Source organism: Phaenicophaeus curvirostris, chromosome 16 (genome assembly GCF_032191515.1).
Source record: "Phaenicophaeus curvirostris isolate KB17595 chromosome 16, BPBGC_Pcur_1.0, whole genome shotgun sequence".
Classification (NCBI taxonomy): Eukaryota; Metazoa; Chordata; class Aves; order Cuculiformes; family Cuculidae; genus Phaenicophaeus; species Phaenicophaeus curvirostris.
In genome coordinates, this window is record NC_091407.1 from 8,474,406 (window position 1) to 8,487,955 (window position 13,550).

The 13,550-nt window shown below is 49.7% G+C and overlaps 1 protein-coding gene across 2 annotated transcripts in view; it reads left to right on the forward strand.

Annotated features, from left to right (window-relative positions):
- Positions 1 to 774: 774 nt before the first annotated feature.
- Positions 775 to 13,550, forward strand: part of LMF1 (lipase maturation factor 1) — a 191,911-nt gene continuing 179,135 nt past the window's right edge. Inside the window, exons 1-2 of one of the 2 annotated variants that reach the window (XM_069869999.1) lie at positions 775 to 961; positions 12,102 to 12,411. In XM_069869999.1, the coding sequence (XP_069726100.1) occupies positions 775 to 961; positions 12,102 to 12,411 (497 nt within the window). Of the gene's footprint in view, positions 962 to 12,101; positions 12,412 to 13,550 lie in introns of those variants that run through there. The other variant, XM_069870000.1, reaches the window with a different exon arrangement.

Sequence of the window (13,550 nt, forward strand, 5' to 3'; positions counted from 1 at the left end):
ATCCCATCCCATCCCATCCCATCCCATCCCATCTCCCCCATCCCTCCCATCCCATCTCCCATCCCATCCCCCCCATCCCTCCCATCCCATCTCCCATCCCATCCCCCCCATCCCTCCCATCCCATCCCATCCCATCTCCCCCATCCCTCCCATCCCATCTCCCATCCCATCTCCCATCCCATCCCATCCCCCCATCCCTCCCATCCCATCCCATCCCATCCCATCCCATCCCATCCCATCCCATCCCATCCCATCCCATCCCATCCCCCCTCTCATCCCATCCCTTCTGCCCATCCCATCCCTCCCATCCCACCCCATCCTATCTCCCCCATCCCTCCCATCTCCCCATCCCATCCCATCCCATCTCCCCACCTCCCTCATCCCATCTCCCCCATCCCTCCCATCCCATCCCTATTTCCCATCCCTCTCTCCCATCCCATCCCACCCCATCCCATCCCTATTTCCCATCCCTCTCTCCCATCCCACCCCATCCCATCCCTATTTCCCATCCCTCTCTCCCATCCCACCCCATCCCATCCCTATTTCCCATCCCTCTCTCCCATCCCATCCCACCCCATCCCATCTCCCCTTCCCATCCTATCCCATCCCATCTCCCCCATCCCACTCCATCCCCCCTCATCCCATCTCCCCCATCCCTCCCATCCCACCCCTCCCATCCCTCTCTCCCATCCCACCCCACCCCTTCTCCCTATCCCATCCCACCCCACCCCATCCCTTCCTCCCCGCATCCCGCGCATGCGCGGTCCCGCCCCGATGGCGGCTGCGGGCTCGGGGCTGCGGCGGCGGCGCGGGGGGGGCGGCGGCGCGGAGCCTCGTTGTGGGGCCGGGCCGGGGGGCGGCGGCGGCGGCGGCGGAGCGGGGGGGTCGCCGCCGCCGCTGCCCACGGGCACCTTCTGGCTGACCCGCATCGTGCTGCTGCGAGCCGTAGCGCTGCTGTACTGTGAGTGTCCGCGCCCCGTGCCCGTCCCGCGGGGCCGGGGGAAGGGGCTGCGGGGGGACACCTCGCCGCCGCGGGACGGGCCGCGGGGGCTGCCCGAGCGCTGCAGCTGGGCCGCTCTCCTCCTGCAGCTCCGGGAGCCCTGCCCGCCTTTGCCCCGGGCCTGCAGCTGGGGGGCTTTCGGTTTGCAAGCTTGGAGCAGCCCTGCCCACCTTTAGCTCCAGCTCTGGAGCTGGGGCGCTTTCATTCTGCGAGCTTAAAGGAGTCCTGCTTGTCTCTTGCCCAGGCCCTGGAGCTGGGGGGCTTACATTTTGCAACCTGGAAGGAGCTCTGCCTGTCTCTTATTTAAGCCCCAGTGTTGGGGTCTTTTCATGTTTGCAAACTTGAAGGAGCTCTGGCTGCCTTCTACCCAAGCCCTGAAGTTGGGGCGCTTTCATTTTGCAAGCTTGAAGAAGTCCTGCTTGTCTCTTGCCCAAGCTCTGGTGTTGGGGTGCTTTCATATTTGCAAACTTGAAGGAGCTCTGTCTGCCTTCTACCCAAGCCCTGAAGTTGGGGTGCTTTCATTTTGCAAGCTTGAAGGAGCTCTGTCTGCCTTTAGCCCAAGCCCTGATGTCTGTAGAGCTCTGTCTGCCTTTTGCCCAAGCCCTGAAGTTGGGGTGCGTTCATGTTTGCAGGTTTGACGGAGCTGTGCCTGCCTTTAGCTCAAGCCCCGGTGCTGGGGTGCTTTCATTTGGCAAGCTTGAAGGAGCCCTGGCTGCGTTTTACCCAAGCCCTGGAGTTGGGGTGCTTTCATTTGGCAAGCTCAAAGGAGCCCTGGCTGCCTTTTTCGCAAGCCCTGAAGTTGGGGGGCTTTCGTGTTTGCAAGCTTGAAGCAGCCCCACCTGCCTTTTGCCCAGGCCCTGGTGTCAGGATGCTTTCATATTTCCAAGCCTGAGGGAGCCCTGCCTGCCTTTTACTCAAGGATTAGTGTTGAGGTGCTTTCGTGTTTGTATACACAGAGCTTGAGGGGACCATCTTTCCTGTGTGGGTGACAGAGACCTGGAACAGGCTGCCTGGGGAGCTTCTGGAATTTCCTTCTCTGGAGATATCCAACCGCACCTGGACGCGCTCCTGTGCAACCAGCTGCAGGTGCCCCCCCTGCGTTAGCAGAGGGTTGGTCTGGATGAGCTCCAGAGGCCTTTGCAACCCCCACTGTTCTGGGATTCTGTGACTGAGATGTGAAATGGGAAGATGCCCCATTCCTGGAAGGTGTTCAAGGCCAGACTGGATGAGGCTTTGAGCAACCCGATGCAGCGGAAGGTGTCCCTGCTCATCCCTGGATGAGCTTTGAGGTCCCTTCCAAACCAAGCTGTTCTATGATTCCTTGATGGGATGAGGCCCTGCGGCTGATGACTGAGATGGTGTTGGGTGGCATTGGTGGAGTTGTAAGTAGAATTTGCCTACACCACAATTCTAGTACCTGTCATCAGAGTTGGAAGTCGTTTTTCAAGGTAGATGTGAGTTAACTCACAAGAGGGAAACTCCTTGTCTTACACAGAAGCAGGTCTTTAGTGTCTGGTCTTACGTAGGACCAGAAAAATCAATCATCCTCATATGCCAACACTACACACTGGCACCTGGAACTGTTGTCACCTCTGTCAAGTGTGCCGGGGAGGTTTATATTGGATATTAGGAAGAGTTTCTTTACTGACAGTGTGGTGGAAGATGCTGCCCAGGGAGGTGGTGGAGTCACTGTCCCTGCAGCTGTTCAAAAAATGTGTAGATGTGGCACTTAGGACATGGTTTGATTGGCACGATGGTGTTGGACTGGAGGGGCGTAGAGATTTTATTCCAACCTTAATGATTCTATGAACTGAAATGGGTTTCCAGCCCCGGCTGTGCTCATTTTGCTCTTGCTTTGGCAAGGAGCACGGAGAGCCCTGCTCAGAGCCCACTGTTGCTCCACTTAAAAAATATTCACAGTGAAACCTAAACTGACATGTTACACACTATGTTACAAATTCTAAACTTGCCCCAGATTTGTCCACAAAATCGTTAGGATTTGTAGGCTGCCAGCCTGCTTGGATTATTTTGCATCAAGCCCATGCAGAAGTTGTAGGTTTGTATGGTTTTGACACGTGCTCTGTTTCTAGTTTGGTTTCAGCTCTCGGTGAAATGCGGGGTTATGACTCTTTCAGTCAAAATGAAAGCGATTCTGATATTCCCCCGTGTGTAAATCCAGACTGCTGAGTTTCCCGTAGCTCGGTTTGCAGATTTCTTTATGAAAAACTGATTAGAGTTCTCCACCGTGCATTTGGCGGAGGCTGCTGGGTTCTGATCGTGAGTTTGGGGCTATAATTTGCCCTGTGTGGGACAAAATGCTGTCCTGTAGGGTGGTGGAGAATTGGATGGCAAGAGAGGGAATGGGAAGGGAGCAGGCAGGGGCTGGAGGGGTGAGATGTGACCAGGAGAATTGATGAGACCCAGGAGGTTGAAGGGAGAGTCAGATGAGTGGGACCTTCTGGTGAGTGGAAGACCTGATTTAGGGCAGCAAGAGCAGTAAGAAGTGAGGAGCGAGTGTCCCAGTCACAGTCAAGGTGAGTCACAGCTTGGAAATGATTGAAATGTGTGGGCTGCAGGGAGAGTGAGTGTTTGCAAGGTGGAGGATGAAGCTGAGGTCGCAGGCTGGTGAGTGAATGTGGGATGAGAGCAAATAGAGGGAGAACAACTGGATTTGGGAACACCTTTGAGTGGCAGAAGCAGCGAGGAGACCCCAAAATGCTTCCACAGCCCACACTGGGGAGAAACCTTTCAGAAAGAGGTAGGCTCAGAGGAAAGGGTTTGGGTCCGTGAGCTGGGTGGGAAGATGGCTCTGCCCTTTGTAATCGAAGAGGTGCAAGAGAGGAAAGGTTTACCTCGTTGTATGTAACTTCAGCTTGATTGCTGTCAGGTGACAGTGATTTTGCTGTTTATTTTCATCCAATAACAGCCAAAAAACCTAAACCCACACACCTGGGCCAAATCTGACACAGGTCAGATACCGACATGGGCTCTTGCTTGCAGTAGTCTTGGGGCTTCAGCTCTGCTCCCAGGGCAGGGGAGATGCCACAGAGACTACAGATGAAGCGCTTGTGGAGTAAAAACTAATTGTATCTGAGATGGAGAGGTTGTGAACAGGCAGATTCCTCTGTCAAAGGCATCGTGACACGGCTGACGAGGTGAGATGCTCTCGAGGGAAGGTGGGTTGCCTTTTGATCTCTTCTGAGAATCTGGGTTTAGCAACAGCAGAAAACAATTTAAAGCCTCTGTGCCAAGCACCTCTTCCAAGCTCTTTTCTGAAGATGGAACCATTTACTCTGACAGATGATTTTTTTTTCCCAGACGTGGCGATTCTGTGCATGCTGAGTCTCAGACTTGTTGAGGAAATGGTTGATGCCGTTGTGACAGTTTGACATTCCTTAGTCGTGGGATGTTTTCCCCCCTTCTTTCACTTCACCCTTTTAAATGTAACCCTTTCATTTCTCCTCTGTTAAGTAACAAATCTTTTACGGGCATCTTGTGCTGAAGTATTAGAGAAAGTGGTAACCCTCGTGGCTGCAGCTCCTGCCTGTTAGCGCAGCTGTGTGAGCTGAAAGCGTGTTCCCACTCTTGAGGAAAAGGGAGGGATGGGAGAGTGAGGAACCCTCTGGACAGGATGGAGAGAAACACAATTTGAGGTGTATAGTAATGCCGAGGTGAGAGGCAGAATCACTGAATATGATGAGGGTGTCACCTCCTTTTTGCTTTCCACCTCTTGAGAGGCTGTTTTATTGCCTAATGTAAGCTGGGGAGACGCTTTCACTCTGGATTGTCTCCTGTGGAAGGAGGATAGGCAGAGCAAGGCTGGTATGAGGTGCCCTGCTTTCTCCCATGCTTTCTTTGGTTACAACAGCCCTCCTCTTCTTGTTTTTAAAGGGGGTTTCCAGAAGCAGCAAGAGCCTGGGAAGTCCCTGGCAGAGCCACTGGTGTCTGAGAGGTGGGTTAGGGATGGGAAGGTGGGAAAGGATCTGATGATTTGTGGAGGTCCGTGACCAAAACCACCTGCTGCTTGCAGGAATGGGAAGGTAGGGGAAGGTGGGTGCAAGCTGAAGGCACTCAGTTAGTTTTGATCTTTGCAGAAGGGCTGTGCCCATGGGATTCTCGCAGCTGAGCACAAAGGCAAACAAAATGCCTGTCTGTGCAATTCTAGTTTTAACAGCAGCCAGCACCATGCGCTTGTAAATTAGGTGACACAAGTTCTCCTAAGACAGCCCTCAGAGATGTTGTCAGATCTGGGACTTCTTTCTCCACTTCACCTAGTAAGTGTGGGCAGACCGAGCTGTGAAAATACTTCTGGAGGAGGAAAGTGTGAAGTAACACAGTGTCCAGCACTGAGGATGAGAGCGATTCTGTAGGTCTTAACCCTGTGCTCTGCTGCCCAGACCCCTCTCTTGATTTTTGTAGCGTCATCTTTGCTTGGTACTGATGTGCCAGGTGAAGAGGCTTGTCCATCACTGGCTGATTGTCACCTCTAATGCAGTAATTCATGGGACTGGGAGGCTTGGAGAAATGCCGTTTTGAGATCTGAAGGTTTTCCATCCTGGTCTTGCCCCGTGTGTTTGTTCTTTATGGCAAGGATTGACATAGTGTAAGTACAGAAAGTCTTTGAGGTTTTGTTGGAAGTGCCATTACAGGTAAATAACTGGTCCCAAAGCTCTTGAGAACAAATGTGTGTTCTTTGCTCCCTTCACCCTCCTTCTAAATCATGGTTAAGTGCCCTTTTCAGATGATTACTATCATCAGATTCCAGCTGCAGAAGTTTAAGTAATTACCACCCTTCCCAATTTCAGCCAGGCTCTGTAGAGTGCTTTGAAATAAAAGCTATTATTTATATCCAGTTTATCTTTCTTCTCCTTATGTATTGTTTAATAGTGGTCTTTTCTCTCCCCGGAGCTAGAGCTATGGGAGGTTCAGGCTACTTCTTCCTGATTCTGAAATCTAAAGCCTTCTCAGGGGAGCTGGCTTCTTGCAGGCTTCTGGCTCTCCCCAGTGTCCTTCCTTCTCTCTCTTTCTCTCTGTTTTCTTCTCTGCTTTCCCCCTTCTCTTTCTTCCTTTATATTAATAGGCTTCTGGTAGCTTTCAGCTTGCATGGTCGGTATTAGAGCACATCTTTGGATGCTTTTTCTCCCCTGAAAGGTTTTATTTCAGCATGGTGTTTCTTGGCAAGCCTGCATGATGAAGGCAGTGTGTTAGCACTGTGTCCTCTCAGGAAGGGACATCCCTGCTAAACGCTGCGTGGGAGATCTCTGTAAGTGGGGCCAAAGCACGTTTGGTCCTGAACAAAGCACTTTCACTGTGGAAAGGCAGAGTCACAGCAAGCAGTGATAGCTTAAGGAAATGATAACAAGAACTGAGGAGGAGAGAATCTGCCTTGCAGTTTGGTGTTTGCCCAGAGCTGGTCTGGAGCAGAGGAGTCTTCTCCGGGCATCCCCTAGCTGTAGGGTGATTGTTCCTAGTGTGGTTTTGAACCTGTTATGAGACCCCCACCTGGAGTATTGTGAGCAGTTCTGGAATCCTCAACATAAGAAGGATATGGAACTGTTGGAATGGATCCAGAGGAGGGCTACGAAGAGGGCTGGAGCACCTCTGCTCTGAGGACAGGCTGGGAGAGTTGGGGTTGTTCAGCCTGGAGAAGAGAAGGCTGCGGGGAGACCTTAGAGCAGCTTCCAATCCCTTCCCACCCAAACCATTCTATGATTCTATTGGGAAGCTTTATAGCCGTGCCACAGCCCAGCCTGTTCTATTTGCTTTCACGTTATTTCAAACAAGAAGGCAATGGAGAGAGAAGCACTTAAAAAGCCTCTGAAGGAACCACCTCACAGTCCTGAGCTTTGCTGTGGACAGCAGTAAACCAAAGAGGCGTTAGGAACAGACTACGTGGTTGTGTGTTTATTTGTGGCTGTAGGGCTGCAGGATGAAAAGGAGGTGCTTGGTTTCATTCTGCCTCTTTGCTCAGCGCTGTGGTTGGTTCTGTCTTGCAAAACTTCGCAGGGGAATTTATCAATTGAAAACTCACTTGAATCGTTTCTCTGATAATAATGAGAAGACTATGCATGTTCTTCCTGTTCTCATTTTCAGTAGTACAAGCTCAGCTTGCCAGCATCCAGCAAAAGGCTGTTTTGAGTGTTTTGTTGGGTCAAAGGTGCACTTGATATATGGTTCTAGGCAGGGTGTTTGTGTGCAAAATGTACTTTGGCTTTCATGCAAAGCTCCGTGCTCTTGGTTCATTTCATGTGGTTTGGGCTTTAAGTTAAGATTTCTTTTAATGGGAGGAGAGAGAAAGCCATATGACCGGAAAGTTTTGGATTTCATATCTTTAAATCTTTACAGAGCATGAAGAATGGGATTCTCTTGTTCTTCTGCTATGACGGGCTGAGCCTGGAGTTGGGGAAAGGGATGGAGGTGGCAAGGCGATCCGGATAGACCGAGTTGTTTCAGATGGGTGCCTCTTGCGCTGCACACTTGGTTTGTGTTTATTGGTAGCATGTGGGTTTGAACACAGATTGCACTCGATTTTGGGAGAGAGAGGAGGCTGGGAGGGGAAGGAGGGGGGAGTTAATGGAGAAGTACAGTGAAACACCTTCTGAGGTGAGAAAAAGTAGTGAAGGTCTGTTAGCAGTTGGTGACAATTTACATGTATTACTTCTGTAAAGATGAGCTTGCAGCGGGTAGAGATACGTGCTCCCATGTGAGCTGTCAGAGGCTCTCCTGGCGTCTTGAGTAGAAGGGAGCATGGTTGTTGCTGAGGCTGCGTTTTTGCTGTCTGCAAAGGAGTGAATAGTGGGAAGAACAACAGCAGCAAGGTGCTTCAGGTGGGATGGAGGACACTGGCATGGGCTGACGGTTCCCAAGTCCAGGAAGCACTGGTGAGAACAGTGAGCCGCAACAGGGTGATGGGCAAGGTGATGGTGTTCAGTGCTGGATTTGGACACTTCTCAGTTACGCTCTCATTTCATAAGATACTACCAGAAAGTGAGGGTTGCTCTCTGGGCAACCAGAGGGTCTGAAAGGAGGGGGGTGATTCTGGGTCAGGCCCTGCCTCACCTTGCTCCATCAGTACAGTAGATGCCTGGCAGAGGAAAGCTGCCTGGTGTGTAGAAATGCAAGTATTTGTGCTGTTCTTGAAGTAAAAATAAACACTGAGCTGACAGGAGATGCTGATAAATGTTCATGCCTTGGATCCCGTGGTTTGGTTGAACCCAGAATGCTGCGTTGGTCAGTGCCCTCTGCACCGTTTGACTTGTGAATTCTGGCTTCTGTAATACAACTGCTCGGCCACCCTCTCGCTAGCAAGAAGCTACAGGACCAACAGGAGAAACGATTAACCTTGGCTGTGCCCCAGCAGGGCAGTGAACGTGCCAGCCAGTGCCCAAGGTGGAAGCAAACTCGTTTGACCATGTTTACGTGGAGGGAGCGGGAAGATAGGGAGTGGAAAATCCCCAAATACAAGGCCAAAGGGAGAGGTTTCAGAACAGGGGTTAAGGAAGAAGAGGAAAAGCGCAGGCTTTGTGGGCAAAGGGGACTTTTTCTCCCTTCCCTCAACTAAGCCAAGAGCAAAGGGAGTGTTCCTGGAGAACGGAGTGAGTCTGTGTTGTGGTCAATGTAAGGATATGGTTTCTTGAGAGGCGTTTGGGGAGAGGAAGCAATGACAAGCTGATAAATAACTTCCTTTTTTTATATTTTTTTTTTTCCCCTGGATCTGCGCATCTCCTGTGTTGCTGAAATCCTGTGTGGAATTTGTCTTCAGTTTCAAGTATTGACATGTCCGGTAACATGGGAACCTGTGGGGTGAAGCCTCTTGAAGACTTCACTGGTGCCTTGGGATTGGAAGAGTGGGTCTGGATGGTTTGGTGGTGGGGTTTGAGAAGCAGGTGCTGCCTGTGGGATGTGCCCTTCAAAGGTTCCCCAAGAGATGCTGGAGATGATGGGAATGGTTGGACTCGATGATCCAGTGGGTCTTTTCCAACCTGGTGATTCTATGATTCTATGAAGCACGGGGTGGTGTGTGCCAGCATCTCAGCCTGGGGAGTGTCCAGGAGAGGGAGCTGGATCTGGAGCAGCACGTTTGGGAAACGCTGCGCGCGTGCGAGCAATAAACGGCACTTGCTGGACATGGGCCCCGACAGCTTGGGAGGGTGGTGGATCCAAACGCGTGTGGAACAAGCAGGATTTGTTTTGGGTTTGAGAAGCTCCTCGTAGATGAGGGCTGTTGCCAGTGGGATTTAGTTGTGAAACGGTAACGTGCGAAATATCAGTGATGCAGTGTCATGTGAGAAGCTGATGTTTGGGGAGAAAACTCCTTGGAGTCCAAGCCGGATGATCTTTAGATGTGCTGCTCATGCCGACCTGTAATGCACTCTGCTGCTTTCAGACTTAAAAAGGCTGCGCAGCATTTTGTACATACAGTGTGTACTTTTCTGCAATGGCTATAGTTTGTTTTTCCTAATTTACCCTTTCCTTGTTTATCTTGCAGACTGCGCAGGGGTCTAATTTAGATTTTTTTTTAACCAAAAACCTGCATAGCAGTTATGGGCTGGGGCACCATTTAGAGGAGAATTTGATTAGCACTTTAGGAAAACCGTGCAGCAAAGTGCAGTGCTCACCAAGGGGACTCGAGCCCTGAAGTTTCAAGGCAGAGTTGGTCTTTATATATGTATTTTTTTTAACCAGAAATGAAGGTATTAAGCTGTCTGAGACTCAGAAGCATTTTATTTCTGCTGGTTTCGCGTGTCAGGCTTTTGGATTACACAGTTGTGCAAAACAGTGTTGGCAGAAAAATAAGAATGCTCTGAAAATATCAATACATCAAAAAAAATGTGGCCAGCGGGTCAAGGGGGGTGATTCTCCCCCTCTACTCTGCTCTCCTGAGACCCCACCTGGATTCCTATGTCCAGTTCTGGAATTCCCCACTTAAGAAGAATACGGAACTGTTGGAGAAGGGGTCCAGAGGAGGGCTTCGTGGTGGCAGGTGGTGGAACTGGATGGGCTTTAAGGTACCTTCCAACCCAAACCATTCTATGAATCCCCTGGAGACCTTTTTGTGTGTTGGGGTGGGGAGGGGAAACAGGACATTTATTTTTATTCCCAGGACCTGTGGGCTTTGGGTTATTAACTGAATGTCAAAGAAATGGGAATCCAGACCTGAACTCGGCATGTAGTTTCCCGTAGACTTTCCACCAGTGTTTCCAGTGAGAGACACCAACCAGATGGGCACCAGAATTCCTGTTTGCAGAATGACAGATTCCGATAAGGAAGGGAACAGATCTGATCATTAACCAAGCAGGACTGGGAGAAACAAGTTGGCCTTTTGCAAGAGCTCTGGTGTTGCTGCATGTGATGTGGCTGGTGTTTGGGTAATGTTTGAAAGGGAGTGAGTTAGCTGCTGGGATGAAAATTTATGGAGCGTAATCCGGAAATGTTTGGCCTTCGTAATTTTTTTTTTGAGAAATGAAGATTACAGCAGTTACAATCTGCAAATTGGTAACTGGAGGAGATTCCTAAAATATGAGATAATCCCTAGGAGCTGACCAATTTTTTTTCTGTAGAACATCAAATTCTAGGTCTATGATGTGTAATTAAATTGCTTATGTGCTGTTAAAAAAAGCATCTGGCTGTTCTAGGATTGTCCAGTATGAGAGCACAGACACTGTAAATGAGAGCGCTGCAGTGATATGGAAAAAGTAGCAATTTAGAGGACAGGAAGATATTAAGACTTAGTATTTCCAGCCTGCCAGGATATGAGAGGATCCAGAGGGTCAACCTATAGCAAAATGCTGTCTTTTGCAATTGTGATGGACAACCATGAACATTGATTCTAGTTCTTAACAGTGGCCTGGAGGAAGGCTAGTGAGGGGCTCTTGATCACGGAGTGCAGTGATAGGATGAGTGAGAAGGGTTTTCAGCTGCAAGCGGGCAGATTGAGATGAGATCTTGGGAAGAAATGTTTTGCTGTGAGGGTGGTGGGGAAGCCCTGGCCCAGGTTGCCCAGAGCAGTGGTGGCTGCGCCATCCCTGGAGGGGTTCAAGGCCAGGTTGGTTGGGGCTTGGAGCCCCTTATGCCGTGGGAGATGTTCCTGCCCATGGAAAGGGTGGAACTGGATGGGCTTTGAGGTCCCCTCCAATGCAACCCATTCCATGATTCTATGATTACATTGCCAGAAGAATTAAGGTGTTCTTTAGGTGCCTCTTAAATGATGCACAAAGGTTTAAGCTCATTACCGATATTTTGGAATATTAAGTGTTATAGGGGAGGTAATCCAAGACTTGACAAGTGCACTGATAGTGTTAGGGGAAAATGGAGGTGCGTTGTCCTCTGATGTGACAGCATCACCTTGCGGGCACTATCTGCTGTAGGTTATTTGCCTTGGGAGCAGCAGATATTGTAGATCACCATCAACAACAAACCCCATGCTGGAGCTGTTGTCACATTGCAAACCTTTTTGTGAAACTGGAAGAGAAGGAGTCGGGAAGCTCAGTGGTGTCTTTGGTGCTGCAGAGCTGAAGGGAGCGGTGGGTGCTCCTCTGGCTGCTTCAACCTTGCTCCCCAGTACCTGTGCAGGAGCTGAGGGCTTGTCCTCTCCAAATGCTTTGTGTAGAAAGGAGACTATCTTAAAGTGTTGAAATGACTCTGTTATTTGCACTTGTACTCTGCAGTGCAGTTAAGGTGTTCTGCTCTGCACTGGGAGACAAATCAGGTATGTGACCACCTGAGGGTCACACAGAGCCTGAGTTCTTCCGATGCTGGGTCAGGTTGCTCAGTGGCAGAGAGGTTTTCCCAGAAGCCTGTTGCCGAGTTTGCCTGAAGTGAGTGCTGCGTCCCTTACAGCTGGAAGGAGAGAATTAGCTCAAAACAGACTCTCTGCCGTTTCCTGGTGTGAAGGCAGAGACACTATTTATGGAATTCCTCTGCCTTATGCGTCGTAGTTAATAGAAGTGGCTGTGTTGTGTTTTAATGGAGATGAGGTCATGTGAATAAATTCCTTCTCTGAGCGTGAATATTCTTCTGTAACTCAAATACGTACTTCAGCCTGGATGATTTCTAACACTGTTGGTTTGGGGTTTTTTTTCCCTTCCTTGTTTTCCTCTAGTTGTGGCCTTCCTGGTGGCATATCATCAAAACAAGCAGCTGATTGGAGAGAAGGGGCTGCTCCCTTGTAAACTGTACCTGCAGAATGTGAAGAAGTATTTCAAAGGGAAGATAAACCTGGATGCTCTGAGCTATGCACCAACAATCATCTGGTTTCTGGACTGGTCAGACATGGACACCACCTTGGACCACCTCTCTCTGTTTGGCCTGGTGACTTCAGCCTTTGTGTTGGTAACTGGATGCGCAAATATGGTCCTTATGGGTGTTCTGTGGGTCCTCTACCTCTCGCTGGTCAACGTTGGCCAGATCTGGTAGGTGAACAATCTCTCTGCTTTGTTTTTCTCTGTAATCTCTTGCTGGTTTTACTACATGCTGACCTTCTTATTACCATTTGAGGTTGGAAGTCTGTTAAGGAACGATGTAGGAATGTTAGTTAAGGAAAGCATCTGGCAGAAATGAGTTATGGATGTACCCCTGCTCTTTCTTACCTGGAATATCTGTCCTGATTTCTGTTCTCCTATGTGAGAGGCTGCATAATGTGCTGTACTACATGTTGTCCCTGGTATGGAGTACTTTCACTCAAGGCTGTTGCAAGGGAGTTCCTCTAATAATGACCTTTGGTGAAACCAATGATGGTTTCTCTGTTTTCAGCTCTGTCCAGAAGAGCACTGGAATACTCAAGATAAGTACACAAAGCCTGTGGGGAAAAAGTAAAGGTGTAATAGTTACTGTCTACGTATTGCCTTGCTGCAGGGAAAGGCTGAGGTGCAAAAGGAAAGGCTTGAGGTGGCCCTCACACTTAGGGCTCCAAATATGTTGGCTGAAAGGGGATGGGCCCTTGGAACCCCAAATTTCATTAGTTCACCTCTTCTGGTACCTCTCTGCCTGTAGAAGATGTGATGTGGGGTGGTTGTGCCATGAAGAGGTGCCCAGACTCTGGAAGGTAGTACTGCTGCGTCACTGAGATGTTCTTCAAAGTCTTCTGGCTCTACAACACGTCATGGGATCCCTTCCCTGTAGATGGGCTCGGTGAATTTAATTATAAGGACTTGCATGTGCTTGGGCAGCCCTGCGCCTCATCCTGTCCCATTCATTCCTATCCTACTCCAGATGGTATGTGAGTGGGTGAAGGATAACAGCTTCGGCTTTCTGAAAGGCTCTGTTCTCTGAGCTCTTAACTCGGCGTGAACTTAAGGCTGTGAAAGAAAGCTACGAAATTTGACAAATAACTTGGTGAACAGTTTTCCATTGTCCATTTCCAAGTTATTCCAAAATAGCCTGTCTATTTTTTCTAGATGTTTTATGTGTAAGGGCAAGAATTCAAGCATCATCCTGCTCTCATTTCCAGAGATACAGGAGCCTGTGGCACTGTAGCAGCAAGTGTTGTGTTCCTTGACTTCGTTCTCTTTTTTCTGTTTGTGGGGAGAAAAAACACTGCTAACAACCTCCC